Genomic DNA, 14,467 nt, shown 5'->3' with positions numbered 1-14,467 from the left:
CAGCTTTTAGATCCATTACACTTGTAACAGTCCTTAGTGGGACTTTTGGGCAGCTGGACTGACACTTGGGATTGTTTGGGGATTTCACTAACGTTGCCTAAGTGCTAAATTGCTCAATGTGATTATGCAGAATTTCTTCAGGGGGCCCCTGGAGACAGGACATCCAACTTCCCGGGGCCCCTGCGGCTGGCTCGGCTGCCGGCTGTACTGTCCCTGAGCACAGCAAAAAAAGGGTAAGCCGTTACTAAAATTAATAATGAAAACAGCAACGGTTCCTCTTCTGTGCAGTCCTTTCCTCTGCATGTCAGACTGTGCAGGAGACCTCCTCGGGAGTGGCCTGGGTGCCACAGCACAGAGTGTTTAGAGAGGTGTGCATCCCCTGCCTTTCCTTCACCTGAGCCCTCCCAACTTGTTACAGGGACCTCTGCTGCAGCAGTTCTGCTTCTTGTCTTCTCTAGGTGCACCTTTCAGCCCTTCAGCAGTCAGCAGCATCACCTTTCATGTGAAATACATTTGGCTGCCAGTTTGAGAAGTTTTTCCTTCCCTCCTTCATTTATTTTCCTTCTGTTATAATCTTTACACTGGCATACAGCTCAACTTTGCAAGGAAACTTCCTGACTTTACTAGGAATTCAGACCATCAACAAAAAAATAATTCAAATGTGATCCCTCACATTGGCTGTTCAAACACAAGCAAAGCTTAGGACACATGCTGCTTTTCTGGGGGAGGGGTTTGGTTTTTTTTTTGCTCTAATTGTACAGCAAAGCCCATACACTTGTAATTTGCATTTTGTACACTTCAGCGACTGTTCAGGCAAAATTCAAAACAAATATGCATATGTGAAAAACAGGGAGAGAGAAACTAGCTGATGGCTTCTCAACAAGGAAGAAAAAAATTCTGTTAAGTAAACAGACGAAAAAGGAGGAATCATTCAGGGTCTAATTATTCCGTACATGAGCCACAGACAGATTGACCGGAGAGTTGGGTCCTGCTCAGGCTGCAGCACATCATAGGGAAGAAAGCAGCTAAATTAGCATGCTTTGTTTAAGGAAATAAATACAACTTAGTGTGATTTTGATGCAAACTCTTCTGCCAGTAACTTCATGAATTCAAGTGTTTACTTAAAAAAAATGGGTAAACTTTTTGGGGTAGCTGTTGGGGCTCTGTGTTTCAGGGAGCAGTATTAGAGGTGGAAGCCTGATGTCTCCTGTGTGGCATGTGGAGGCTCTGGGCATGGCTCCCTGGTGGAACATGGGGTGATGGTGTCACTCTTTTTATCTTTATGGTTGCTGCTGTGTTGTAGGAAAAGCAATGCCATGCGGTTGGCGGAAGGGAGTCCATGGGCATTCTCTGTAAATGACGGGGCAAAGCCAGTGCCTAATGTGGATGTGAGAGATGGAGCACTGGCTTGGCAAAGCAAAGGGCGCTATGGGAAAGGGAGGGCTGTGCTGTGCCTTGGCAGTGTCAGCATGCCCGAGATGGCTGATCACTCAGGCTGCAAAGTGCAGTGCTCATTCACCAGCCGAGAGACTGGCCGCACAGTTGGGTCAGCCTCCTGCCAGGGCATGCACCTGCAGGATGACACTCGGCACAGGGACGCCAGAGCCGCTTCCCTCCGGGCTGTGTGGGCGAGGTTGGCTTTTCCTGGCAGGGATGAAAAGCCTCTGCTGGTGAGTGCAAGGGAACAAGGTAGAAACCAGACTGTGCACGAGCTCTGATTTCATTTTTGCCCCTCTAGAAACCCTGTGAAAACCTACTGACTTTATCGGGGCTGGCCCCCACTTACTCTATGTCAGGGCAGCAGAGTGAGGCGCACAGACAGCAGGCAAGGCCCCAAGGCAAGCTTGGACAGCCGCTTGGCTTTCCGCCACAGCTCCTCCATCAGTGGCTTTGGCGGCTCTTAGCAGAGACTGCAGGCGTGACTGCCACTTTGAGGAATCGTGTCGTTAGCCACTGCGCTGTAAAAACAAACAGCAACAACGGGGAGGGTGATAAACATATCAGGATGCCACAGAGCTGCCAGCTTCTCCCCCAGCTCCAAGTCCCTGCATGGTGGCAAGTGCTACCCTTGCACCAAGGAGCTACTCGGTTTGGGACTGGTGAGCTCTAGCACAGGGAGCCGAACCTGAGTGTATCCTTACCTAGGTAGTCCAGCACTAAGGGAGAGGAAGAGGAAAACCATGCTGTGTAATGCCACTGTCATGCATACAGCATGCCACCACCACTGTTTCCCTGGCCTGGTGTTGGTGCAGAGGAGAGGTGGAAAAGCAGGGAACACTGGAGAAGGGATCAGGCTGCAACAGGGGACATGTCTGCTGCAGAGAGGGTTTGGCAGGGTCCTTGTTTGGGCAGCCACCTTGGCCATCTGCCATGTGTGCAGCAGGGCAGGGTGCCGCGTGCTGGAGGGCAGCACCGGGGCTGGAAATAGCTGCCTGCTCACATCCGCCTCTGCCTCAAGCACCCAGCCTGCCTTCATGTCTCCAAGTGTTTTTGGTGGGGGGTCTAAAGCTGCCCAGCCACACTTCCACATGTTTTCTGCACATGGGAAGCCCAAGGAGTTCAGGAGGCTCCTCGGTGCCCCCCAGAAGATGGTTCCATGGTGTGCACTATTGACCACTGCCAGGGCAGCCCCAAGGCAATCTGAGAATGAGGTCCAAGGATTCCTGCACCACAGAGGGCGGCCAGGCCAGGGAGTGGCTGCTTGTTTGCTTTCTTTAATGTTCAGCTGCAGCCAAAGCACTGTTTTAATTTGAAATTTGGCAGTGACTTAGTCCTTCTGTAAACTAAAGTAGTTCTGTGTTTCTGGAGGAGTGGGGAAGACAGAAGTGAGGTGGATTTTCAGCTGGAAATAGAGCAATGAGGGATTCAGAGGGAGTGTTTCTGCCTGGTGCCTGTGCTCCTGCTTTGAGAAGTGCTTCCCCATTCACTGAGGGTGGGAGGTGTCACCCCCAGCCCCCGGGGCTCCCAGCCAGAGGAGCAACGTTGCAATGCTGCCAAGCAGAGCGGTGTCAAGGCGAGGCCACCACGGCTGCTCGGCTGTGTCAAAACAAAATGATGTGTGTTGGAGTCACGCTATTGCTGCTGAGAGAAAAGGACTGGGAATGAGCAAAGATAGAAAAGCAAGGATGAGTGCGGAGACAGAGCTCTGTCTCTCCCTGCCAAGGCTGGGAAGTGGCAGTTTCTGCCCCCGTTTTCCTGGATATGGCCTCATTTAATGTTTCAGGGCACTGTTGGCACTGTTTGGCAGCAAATCAGTCGTGCACCTCCTACACTCTCCTTGCTGGGCCGGATAGCAACTGGCCAAGAGGGATGTTGTAGCAGCAGGAGAGAGGAGTGAGCACGTAGATGGCTGCCTCTGGTCCTTTACACAGTGGGGAAACAACCATGTGCTGCTCACTTCCCCAGAAAGACCAATTTGTTGTTCCTCCTTCCTCCTCCATGTTCTGCTCTTTTGTACCAGCAGGCACAGCCACAGATGTTACTGTGGAGTGAAAGATGGTAGGTAGCAATGCTCACAAGCCACCATCACCTGGTGCATCCCCTTCATCCCCAGAGCCCATGGACCCCTGCAGAAAGTGGGGAGCAGGAGCATGGGGATGGTGGGAGTGCATCCTGGGTGCTTTCCAGACCAGGCTCCCCTGTGCCAGAGCAGCTGTGGGCAGGCAACAAAAAGAGCTGGAAATTGCTGCAAGTTCAATATATTGTTTGGGAAAGGCACCTCCTACTGAGATGCTCGTTTTGTTCACCCAGAAAGAGTTGAAGAGGCGCCATGGCCACCACCCGCAAATGCCTCTCTGTAAAGAGATGTGGGGTGATAGAGCTCTGCCCCACTGTGGAGGGACCCAGCAGGAGGCAGCACTCAGTGCCTGGATTTATACCAGACAAAGTCAGTCTAGAAAGAAACAGCAACTTTTTTTTCTTGATGGTTGTCATTTGCTTTGGAAGAATGTGTCCAGGTTCCAGCAATCAGAACTTGGTGTTCTCTGCACCAAGCCAAGAGCTACTGCTGTGGAGAGGTCTCTGCCTGAGGCGGTGGGCATTGCTGGTAAGCCTGTGCAGAAGAGCTGGCATCCAGCACGTGTGGTGATGGGAAGTACATGCCAGTCCATATGACATGCTGAGCTCATGCTGAGCTCAGGTTTGGAGAGCTTTCCTGCAAGAAACACAGACATGTCTATGGTGAGACACCAGATAACCTTGTCTGCCCTTGTGCCTCCTTCATCTGCCCTGGCCCAATCCCTCCCAGCCCTGCTACTATTTTAAAACAGATGTACACTGAAACTCTGGAAATACTAATTCTCTCCTCTCCCTCCATGAGTTCATACAAACATGGTACTTAAGTCAGTCCTTGTCTTTGATTAGAATTTAATATTTCTTTTTTTCAGGTCCCGTAAATTAGCCTTTTAGCTGGTAGTGCTCTCAGATCCAAAAGATAATAATCTTTCTTGGCATCGGGCTGTTTCCAGCATCTTTGCTAACATTATCTTTTGGGCATGACTGGCTAGGTGCTCACAGCCATCATTCAGCATGCAAGCTTTAAAAAGTGCCTTTTGCTCAGGAGAAAGCATTCTTCTTTCATGTTTAAATACAGTTCCCCCTAACTTTCTTGCCTCCCTTTCTCCAATATATTTTTTTCTCCATTAAAATACAAACTAAATTGTTCCTGGAAGCTGCCCTTTAAAGAAGCAGCTCTCCACAACAGAGAGCGATCCATGTTTCTCCCATTCTGCCCAGCAGTTTGCAAGGGCTTTTCTGGGGACCCCTTTCCAAGAGGGCTGCTTTCTGTGGCCTGCTTCACTTGTGACAGTATTGCTGAGACTTGTTCCAGAGGAGCCTCATTGATGACAAATAGCAGGCTAGATTCTGTGACAGGCTAGATTCCAAATCATCTCCACTAGGAACTGAACTGAGACCACCAGCTTCAATTCCCACAGACACCCACACAGCCCCAGCTGATTCAGTTAATGACTCGAGAAACCCCAGGATGGAAAAAGAAATGTCAAATTATGTTTTTCCGAAGCTGGTGTAGAGCCCTGCGTGATAACATATAGTTGAATAGCAATGAAATGGCATGTGGGGAACAGAAGAATGAGGGCCTGAGGAGGAAGGAAAATGGGCAAGGAGGAAGATATCATTTAAGCAGGACTTAAGAGTCATATTAGCATGGGGAATTGAGCAAATTGCTAGACGAGTAAATAGATTCTGGGTTGGGCTTTTTGTATAAATGTTCTCTCTTTTCACATTTTCCCAGCGCTCCTTCCTTTTAGTCTGGACAAACTGGTGTTCTTTTGAAAGTGTTAATTAACCAATACTTCTTTTTTCCTGGCTTTTCCCTCAAGGTTACCCGGGGAAATAACAAAAGGACCAAATTGCTAGCTTGTTCTCATACAAAATTTAGAGCAACTACAATATGGAAAGGCAAATGACTTCCAACAGTCTTTCCCCACATATGGACTCCTTGGGCAGACTGTGGCCTGATTTCAACCTCTGCTCATCTTCGAGCAACATACAGTTTCTGTAGGGTTGTGTGGGTGACACGGATGGCAAATCTCACTGCTTGTCTTCCAATGGACGACTAGCAATGCACACTCCACGTGTGAACTGCTTTGCAAGTTATTTTTCCACATGTTTGGTTCTAAATGTTTGCAAGAAGCCCTCAGGCAGTTCTCCCAGCCCTAAGATGTTGCCATCTGGGCCTGTCAGTTCGAGAAATGTTGAGAAATCATGTGAACTCGCTGCTAAAGTGAGGATTTATGGAAGACAGTGTGCACCTATGTTTCTTCAACAATCTCCCAGCAGCCTCGAGTCAGTTTAACTACCTGACTCACTAAAAGCAGAACTCATCATCAGGAGGGTTGTGTATGTTCCTGTTGCCAGATTCACGTGAAAATTCAAAGAAATCCCTTAATCCCTTGAGTGTTGTTACAGTTCTGCCCAAGGAATGGGTATTTGGCAAGGTATCATTAGTACTAGCACAGAGGATCTCTGCAGTCAAGCGTAAGGTGGTGTTGGGGCAGCATGGCAGTCAGCAGAGCCCCCCGCCCTGGAAGTGAACCTTGAAAGGTTGCTGGCAGGAATTGCCTGATATGGTTGCCTGGGATAGCAAAAAATGGATTTGAAAATTCAGGAGGCCTTTTCAAGTCCTAAATATCCATGCAAATATGCAGAAATATTCTCTTATAAGGTTTTGAATAATTTCTTTGCACTTGTTTTTTTAGTCACGAGTTACATTCTTTGGTTTTGGTTGTTTATAAATAACCTCTTAAAACTCTTCTTGCCATTTTTGCACAAGACGCAAAGTAGTCTTGGTTTCCAACCACAACTATTTCAAGGGTGTGACTTCTATCGCTTTCTAGTAGTCCCTGATTTTCTGCATTCCTGATCATTTCAAGACACCTTCTCAGCTGAGGACCCCAAGTTACAGTCAGCTTTGAAAAGTCTTGGCAGATTGAAATGAAAAGACATTTTCTTTTGGAAAAGTGAAAAAGTGAAAAAATCTCTCTGTACGTAGAGATAATGCTAGGAAGACTGCACAGGAAAATAGCTTACTTCTGCTCAGATTATAGTATGTGCATTTGGTTACTAGTCCTTGGTCTGTGCTGAACAATAAAAAGAAATGTCATCACTAAAAGGAATTTGGACCAGAGAAATATTAATATAAATGCCTAGATATAGACACCCATTTGCCTCTCTCCCAATTTCAACCAGCTTTTGCATTAAAACATATAATGATGATACACGAATTCCTCAAATTACTATGAATTTATCTGAAACCCAAAGAGGAACTGGATCATTGAAGCTCTGTATCCAGTAAAATGTATGGGGAAAGATGAAAAATAGACTGTGTGCTAAATGGATCCAGCATTAGTGGCAAGTAATGAAAGGCACTAAGATCCTATTCAAAGTTGTAAGGGTAATACCCAGGAGTATGTTAATAGTGAATTATGGCCATTATGCAGGCACCAGTGACAATATTTTAATGCTATTCAGGTTGTCTGGTTTCTTTGCTTTTCACTCTCTTTTCTTCTTAAAAGCTGGTCATTTGGTGGTCATGAAATGTGATGTAGTGGGAAGATCCTGTTCTCTCAAAGGTGCAAGAGTCTTCACTGACTTTGACCAAAGGAAGAAAAGAAAGAGTTCTTCCTCCTTCCATGAGAAAGAGCATTGTAGTAGTTTTAACTGTTACTTTTTTTCTGGCTGGTCTCTCAATCCAGTGACCAGTGGCAATAATACCCCCAAAAAGGCCTATTTTAACAAACAGTGCTTCCCATCTTGTTGTTCTAGTGAACTTCCCAAGAATGGAGGATGACTTTCCAAGCTCTGAGCAAGACTTTGAAGACAATGATCCAGGTTGGTACCCAAATGCCACATGGGCAATCTGGCAACTTGTGTTTTAGTATCAGATGCTATGATTACTCACAAACCTCAGCTTTAGTCGGTATTAGGAGCTGTTAACACACTTAAGAACATACACTGAAGAGGTGGCTTAGTGTCTGGACAAAGACATTAATTTTCTTTTCCTGTTTTCCAACAGCCAGCAACCTTGCAAGGTCAATATATTGTATTTGTGTTAGAACAAGTGAAAGTGAGCTTTCAAGCATTAATTGATGCTTGCATAGCATTTTGACTTATAAATGAAGAAAATTAAGTCTGAGAACTGTGACAGATTGTTTCCATAGCTTTGAACCCAGTGGCACTGGAAGGGCTAGAGTTTCGGGGGTGTAAATTGCTAGCATGCCATGTAAATGGTCTGATGTGTAAAAGTGATTTAAGAGTGTCTAACTTTCTAGGTAGTTCAGTGCTTCACAGTATTTCTAGACCCGGTTTAGTGAATCCTGCTGAAATATTCTCATATATATAGTTATACCTTTTTAAAGCTGTCACAACTCCAAGTAAGTAATGTGTAAAGGTGAGAGGGAATAAAAAGTGATCCCTGGATAATAAGTGCCCGTTCCACTGCAGATTACTTTGGATCGGATAGGAACGACACACTGTTCTCTACTAACTCTCCAGGAACCCCGAAGCTGGACAAAGAAAAAAGTTGGCTGTACACCCTGGATCCCATCCTGGTGACCATTATAGCAATGAGCTCCCTGGGCGTCCTCCTCGGGGCTATCTGTGCTGGTCTGCTCCTCTACTGCACGTGCTCGTACGCCGGGCTGTCCTCGCGGAGCTCCACCACGCTGGAGAACTACAACTTTGAACTGTACGACGGCATCAAGCACAAGGTCAAGATGAACCACCAGAAGTGCTGCTCGGAGGCCTGATGGGTGCCTGGGGATCACCCTTGGCATTGTGCCCCATGAGGTGGGCTGGCAGGGGGTACTTTTTTGCTGTTTTCTAAGGGAACTGAATGCCATAACAGGGAATGAGGGGAGTTGTTGCTCCTGCCACCAGGTCCTGCTGGCGAGTTGCACTTTGCCAGGACTGAGTGGGTTTTCCTGCAAACCAGACTGTGCTGGGCGAAGGGGGTAATGAGCCCCTCGTTTGTTGGTTCATCTTCATTTTCTGCTGATGCGAGTGGCTGGGATGTGGTGAGGGAGACTGGTTTACCTTTTGGATGTGAGAAACTAAATGTTGATTGTTATTTCCCACCTCCTTTCTCTGGTGAGTTGCTGAGAAGGCTGAGGGATTTCTTTAGAAATAACATACACACACATACACGCAGAGACCCTGTCCATTTTAGACTCCATCCAGATATTGTTGTAGGGATTTGTGCACTTCACACTAAGAACAGGAAGCTGCAGTTTGCAGTCCTGAAAATGGAAGTATGTTGTTACCTTCAACTTTCCTTCTCCTGGTGGTGGGGGAAAGGTGGGATACTGGCTTTAGTGTCAATGGTAACAACAGTGCTTTCTGAAATCATTAAGAAATAAAATAGAAAGGAAACCCTATATGTAGAAGCACCTCTTTGAGAGAAGCTGAAGAGCCTTAAAGTGATTTGTGAATAAGAGCCATTTATTAAATCCAGATCTTTGATTGCAACAACTGACGCCTTCATCAGGAAGGCCTCTCTCTGAATCTTCCACCCCTCTTGAGCCTGCCATTTTTCTTTTTTTTATAATGAGAAAATTGCAGCAAACAAAAGATAGAGCCTGTCAGGTGTCCGGCACTTAGGCAACGGCTTTGGGAAGGGGGCTTCACTTGGGGTTTGACTTGAGGTACAGTGCCAAGGCCTCTCCAAAGTGCCAGGGAGAGAAAATGAACAGGGAAGGAGGCTGGAGCTGTACCCACAGCCCCTGTGGTAGAGCCTGGCCATGGTACCCACTGGCCCCCCTCACTTTCACAGTTCTGTCTTTCTCCCTGGAGCTGGGGGGCATGAACTGGTGCCACCAGCACCGCTGGACCAAACGGCTGCCGCCATATTCCCTTTGGAGCAAAGCTGCGCTGCTCCTGATCAGTAGCAAAAACCCCAAGTTTTATTTATGAGCTGTGCTTTTTTTTACTTTGAACAAGTGCCTTAGAAGAAGTATTTTTCCTCCATCTGATGATCAGTGCTGTATCAAACAGCAAGTGAGGCCTTCATCCTTCCCTGCAAAACACTCTTCTTCACCACTCTCTGCTGGGTAGAGCCCAGTAGAACAAGTCTGGTCCTTCTACTTTCAAGTGGTCTGACTACATTGTCTGGCAGCTGATACTTCTCCACTTACCACTGTGCTGTGGGAGAGGAGCATTAGGAAAACAAATGGAGAAAAAGAATTCAAATGCTGGGTCCCAAACCAATGTCCTAATTTCCAATTCAGTACAGACTGATCACCCCTATTAGCCTGCACATACGTAAACAAGAAACCTTTCCAGCACATTGGGTTTCCTTTTTCAGGGGCTCCTTGGAAATACCTGATGTGTCTTGATTTGTACGTTTCACCTGGCAAATAGTTGGGGTTGGGGATGGAATTTTTTTCTTCACTAACTCCAGAGTGACAAAGGTGTGATGTGCTGTGAAGCTCAGTTTGCCCAGCCCCTGCAAACACATTGTGCAGGAGGCCAGGTGTTTGGGGAGAGGAGCAACATCTGGAGAGGAGATGAGCATGGACACATGAGCAGTGCCACAGCTGCTCCTCGGTACTGTGGGAATAGGAACATTTGTCTAGTGTTTCATGAAGAGCTCCCTCAGACAGTAAGTTTTTAGAAAAAAAGAAAAGACTTCTCTGCTGTAAGAAAGACGCAGGTGTACTGGGGGAGCAGATACCAGCAGCTGCGTCATCAGAACATCCATGGTTCATACACACACGCAGAGATGCGCACACACAAAGGCCTTTCGTTTTTTAATTCACACTGTGCACCCGACAGAAACAGTAAATGTATCTCTGATTCTCCTTTTGAATCACCTTATTTCTTTTGGCATTCTTCGCAGACAAATTCCACAGGGGTGTTATTTTACTGTACAAAAGAAACAGAGGCAGTGAGAGGAAAAGTACCAGACCATTTCAAAGCTGGATTGCTGCTGCTCAATGATTTTTATCCCCTTCACATCACAGGAGAGGGGAAGGATGAATAGAAAAGGACCATACACTAGAAAAGCCAACTTAGGCAAACAATAGGTGAAAATATATAATTAAAAAGGTGATGTTATGGTGTCTAGTAGGCGTACAGAGAGAAGAGTTCATATATACATATATTCAGAAATAGTGTGTTTGCACACGCACGTGAATTCTCTGTATGTATCGTGTATGTGACTTATTCTGTGGGACTGACTCGTGTTAATGTATCTCTTGATCTGGGGCAGGAGAGTACTGCTGATCTTGGCACTAAGGTGGCACGGGCCCAGCAAAGCGCCCACCCTGCGTGTCCCACCTGCCCCTTGCAGATGGGGCAGGGCCCACGTGTGCGCTTGCCAGGTGGGAGAAGGCCGAAAATGCTGCACAGCCAATACCTCACTTACCTCTGCCGGGTGCTTTACTGTTCTACGGAAAACTGTGTTTGATTGTAACTTTAACGGGGGGGTGGGGGGGTGGTAGGGGGAAGTCATCAGTGCATTCAATTCATTGCATCCTCCTCTGCAAATAGATTAGGTTTGCTGATCACAATTCCCTCTGTGAAATTCAGAAAAGAAAAAAAACAGTGTTAACGCCTTTGCTTAAACAGGCTGTTGCCTCCACACCCTTCCTATGGCGAGGACGTTGCCGATGGGCTGTAGTGTTGGGTGACTTCGTTGTGTGGGAAGGTGCCGGAGGTGAGCATGGGAATTAAACCATTAAGAAATTATATGCAGAAATGAAACTTCTCCAAGGTTTGCAGTTCAAGGTATTTGATCGTTCACTGGCTGAGCCAGGACTTATGGACTTAAAGAGCTTTTACTGTGATTCTTCAGTGTAAAAAAACAAACAAAACAAAACAAAAAAACCTGTGTTTATATGATTTGTATAAAAACCTTTTAAAATTACTATTTAATAAACATTATGGTAGAGATTATGTTTCAGTGGCTTTTTTATTCATGAAAAAGCAGCAACAAGGAACCCAGACTGAGAGGGCTGTGAGTGGCAGAAACCCCAACAAAACAAGGCACCGCTGGAGGCACACAGGGCCATGCCCACTGCTCTCCTTTGCTGCTCACTGCCCATCCCAGGCTGCCTCTCAGATCAAGGTGACGTGGGGCTTTAACACAGCCTCTCAGAGCTGGGGACAGCTGGAAGCTCCTCTGGCCTAAGAGCAGCACCTGAGAGCAAACCCACTAGTGGACACAGGTCCCTTCTTCTCACCATGTACCACTGCCCAGTGCTGCCAGCAATCCCAGAGAGGAGTGCTGGTTTAGGCTAAGAAAAACATCATTTGGAACTAAAGTGCACACAGTGGGGGTCAGCCTGTACCAGTCTGTCCACTCACCAGGGTGCAGGTGCTGGTATCCAGGCATATCCCTGTCCTGTTTCCATGGACCTGCAAAGGGGGGCAGTGACTGGGATGGAGTGGTTTTCTGCAGTTCAGCTTCACCCCCATCCTTGGGTAGCACAAGACAGTGGGGACTCCTAGCAAACCCCAGTGCTAAGCCTGGCTCTGCATACTTTTCTTCTCTACCCTCCCTCTGCTCTGTCTCACCGCCCTGATGGTGGCCCCACAAGGGAACCTCGTGTCTCACAGGGGTCCTAACACCCTGCTGCAGGGGCTGCAGAAGGGAGAAGCAGTGGGGCTGAACCTACAGCTTGGAAACTCTTATTTATGTATGGGTACCCTGACAAATGAGAGCCAATCAATCAAGCCCCAAGCACCTTGAGAGCAAATGAAATTTTGCTGCTGTCTCCAACACGGTGGCCCCCTCCCAAAGCACCTGTGTGTTAAAGAGGGTCTTTAAGCAATGAAGGGCGGCTGGCAGCTTAGATGAAGATGACAGTGTAGCTGCAACCTTGACAGCTCTCCCCTCACCCAGGAATAAAGAACTGATGTGCAGATTGATACCTGGGGGAGAGGCTGTCAGAGAGCAGGACGGAGACGGCAGATAAGCGACTCAATCAGTGTCAGACCTGTCCTGCCGTAGCACCGCCTGTAAATCACTGCGGTTTAAGATGAGCCTCTGCTAACGCGAGGAGCAGAGAGCAGGTAATAGGAAAACGGGCAGCAAAGCAGATGTGTGCTCTGGCTGAGGTTAAAAGCCTGCGAGCTGGGCTGCAGCTGCCTCTTGGGCACCAAGGGGAGGCAGGCATATACTTCAAGAAATTGAAATCTTCAGGGTTTTTTTTTCAGCACGAGGTGGGATTGCAATTGGGTAGCACTGCACTGCAGCCGGCAGGACAGGGTGGGACCTGGGGTGTCTTGGTGCATTTGCCATGCACACACGGGTACTCACTGCCAGCAGAGGCTGGACTGTGAGGGCCACAGGGGTGTTTTATGTGGCACAAGACTAATCAGGAGCTGAGCAGGCTAATGAAATCGATTTCACCATTCTCAGGCTGCTGCAAGATGGGGATCCAACCACTCCAGCACATCCTCAAGAGCTGATTGCAATCGTGCGTGCACCCTTGCTGTTTCCCTTGCCCCTTCTTCTTTGAAATATTCCTTTGCTTTTGAGTTTAATAGGAAATCGTTTCTAATAATGACTTGCTCTCTGGACAGCTGGGGGCTTGGCAGTGAGGGGAGCCATGGGGCTGAGCTAATGAGTGGATTCGTAATTAATTAATTGCAGGCAGGTGCAAGTGGAGCCTCCCGTTGCCTCACTCTCTTCTGTGTGTCTCTGAAAAGCTCCTCTGTCTCCTGGAGCCTGGCACTGTCACCAACCATCCAACAGGATTCAGTGAAAACTGGTGCCAGCTTAGCCATGGAGAGTGACTTTGGCAGGCAGGGAGGCTGGTGCTCCCACCTCCTCTCTGCATGGACCACGAGGAGCCTGTCTATTGCAGGATGTTGCCTTTACATAACTGTCAGGCTCAGCCCATGACTACTAGCACCCATAAAGGCACCTTCTCTCCCCACAGCCCCTCCCCGAGGAAGTTGGATTGCTCTGTTTACTGTAGCTGAGCAGAGATAGTTCACACCTTCCCACTTTACATCCTAAATAGGCCAAACCCACCAGGCCATTAGAGTTGTTGGTGAACCCTCAAGCGCTGACTCCTGCAGCCAGTGCCACCACTGCTGGATCCCTGCTGTGTCCTTTCACCCTTACTTTGTCTGCTCAGCACAGCCCTGTAATGTAAATACAGAGGGTGACTGAGTTTTGGTCTGTATACATCTATAGCAAAATCTGCATGGAATTCAATAGGTTCCTATTGTCACTCACACTGATCAGGTAGGATTAGGCTTTCCTATCAACTCCTGTTACATGCACTGACCCATCTGAGGCAACAAATTCACCATGTCTAAAGCAGTTTAATAGGAAAATAACTAATCCAGAATGTGTTGAGAGGGAATGATTCCTCTCTAGGCTCCTATATCATAATTCAGTTGCAGCACTAATATCTAAAATGGAAAGCACTGAATTAAACACTCAGCAGCTCTACCCCTGCCTTGGCCCTGGTGCCAAAAATCAAGGGAAGAAATATAGCCCTGCTTCTTTGTGCTGCTGCGGTGGGTGGAGGGCTGCGGGATGAGCCAGCGCAGGCTGGTAGCTCAGGACTGTTTGCTGCAAAAGACTTTGCTAACATGTCCCTGGTTAAATGTTTACAATCTAGAGGAAATAGCTGTCCTGTCCCAGATGCTTTTCTGAATTTCCTATCAGGTCCCTCCTGGCATGGTGTAGGGCTGCTTTGTCACCTTCAGATCAGCTGCCAATCTCATGCTTAATAACAGAGTTGACTTCTTTACAAACACTGTCAAATTTCTAGCACTATTTTTGCCCTCCTGGTCTCTCGTGTTTATACAGAGTAACTCTGCCCTGGCTTCCAGCCCAGCTCTCTTTCCAGCCCTCAAAGCACACGCCCAAGCAGAGTGGCCTTCAGCAAAAGCGCAGGGCACCTCACCAATGGGCTGTCTGGAGCAACAAAGCAGCAGCCCCGGGCTGTGCAGCCCCTTGGGAAGCATTCCTCACCAGCAAAGGGGGTGA

The 14,467-nt window shown here is 47.6% G+C and overlaps 1 protein-coding gene across 2 annotated transcripts in view; it reads left to right on the top strand.

The window, feature by feature from the left end:
- The window catches only part of NRP2 (neuropilin 2), an 88,658-nt gene extending 77,249 nt beyond the window's left edge, over positions 1-11,409 (top strand). The window contains exons 16-17 of one of the 2 annotated variants that reach the window (XM_018071766.2): positions 7,285-7,350; positions 8,014-11,409. In XM_018071766.2, the coding sequence (XP_017927255.1) occupies positions 7,285-7,350; positions 8,014-8,267 (320 nt within the window). In that variant the 3' untranslated portion in view covers positions 8,268-11,409. Of the gene's footprint in view, positions 1-7,284; positions 7,351-7,962 lie in introns of both variants that reach the window. The other variant, XM_018071765.2, reaches the window with a different exon arrangement.
- The last annotated feature ends 3,058 nt before the right edge of the window (positions 11,410-14,467 follow it).

The sequence above is a fragment of the Manacus vitellinus genome, unplaced genomic scaffold (assembly GCF_001715985.3).
Source record: "Manacus vitellinus isolate BGI_N305 unplaced genomic scaffold, ASM171598v3 scaffold_20_pilon, whole genome shotgun sequence".
Taxonomy (NCBI): Eukaryota; Metazoa; Chordata; class Aves; order Passeriformes; family Pipridae; genus Manacus; species Manacus vitellinus.
Note: the sequence above shows the minus strand (reverse complement) of the source record. Positions and strands in the feature narration are given on the sequence as shown.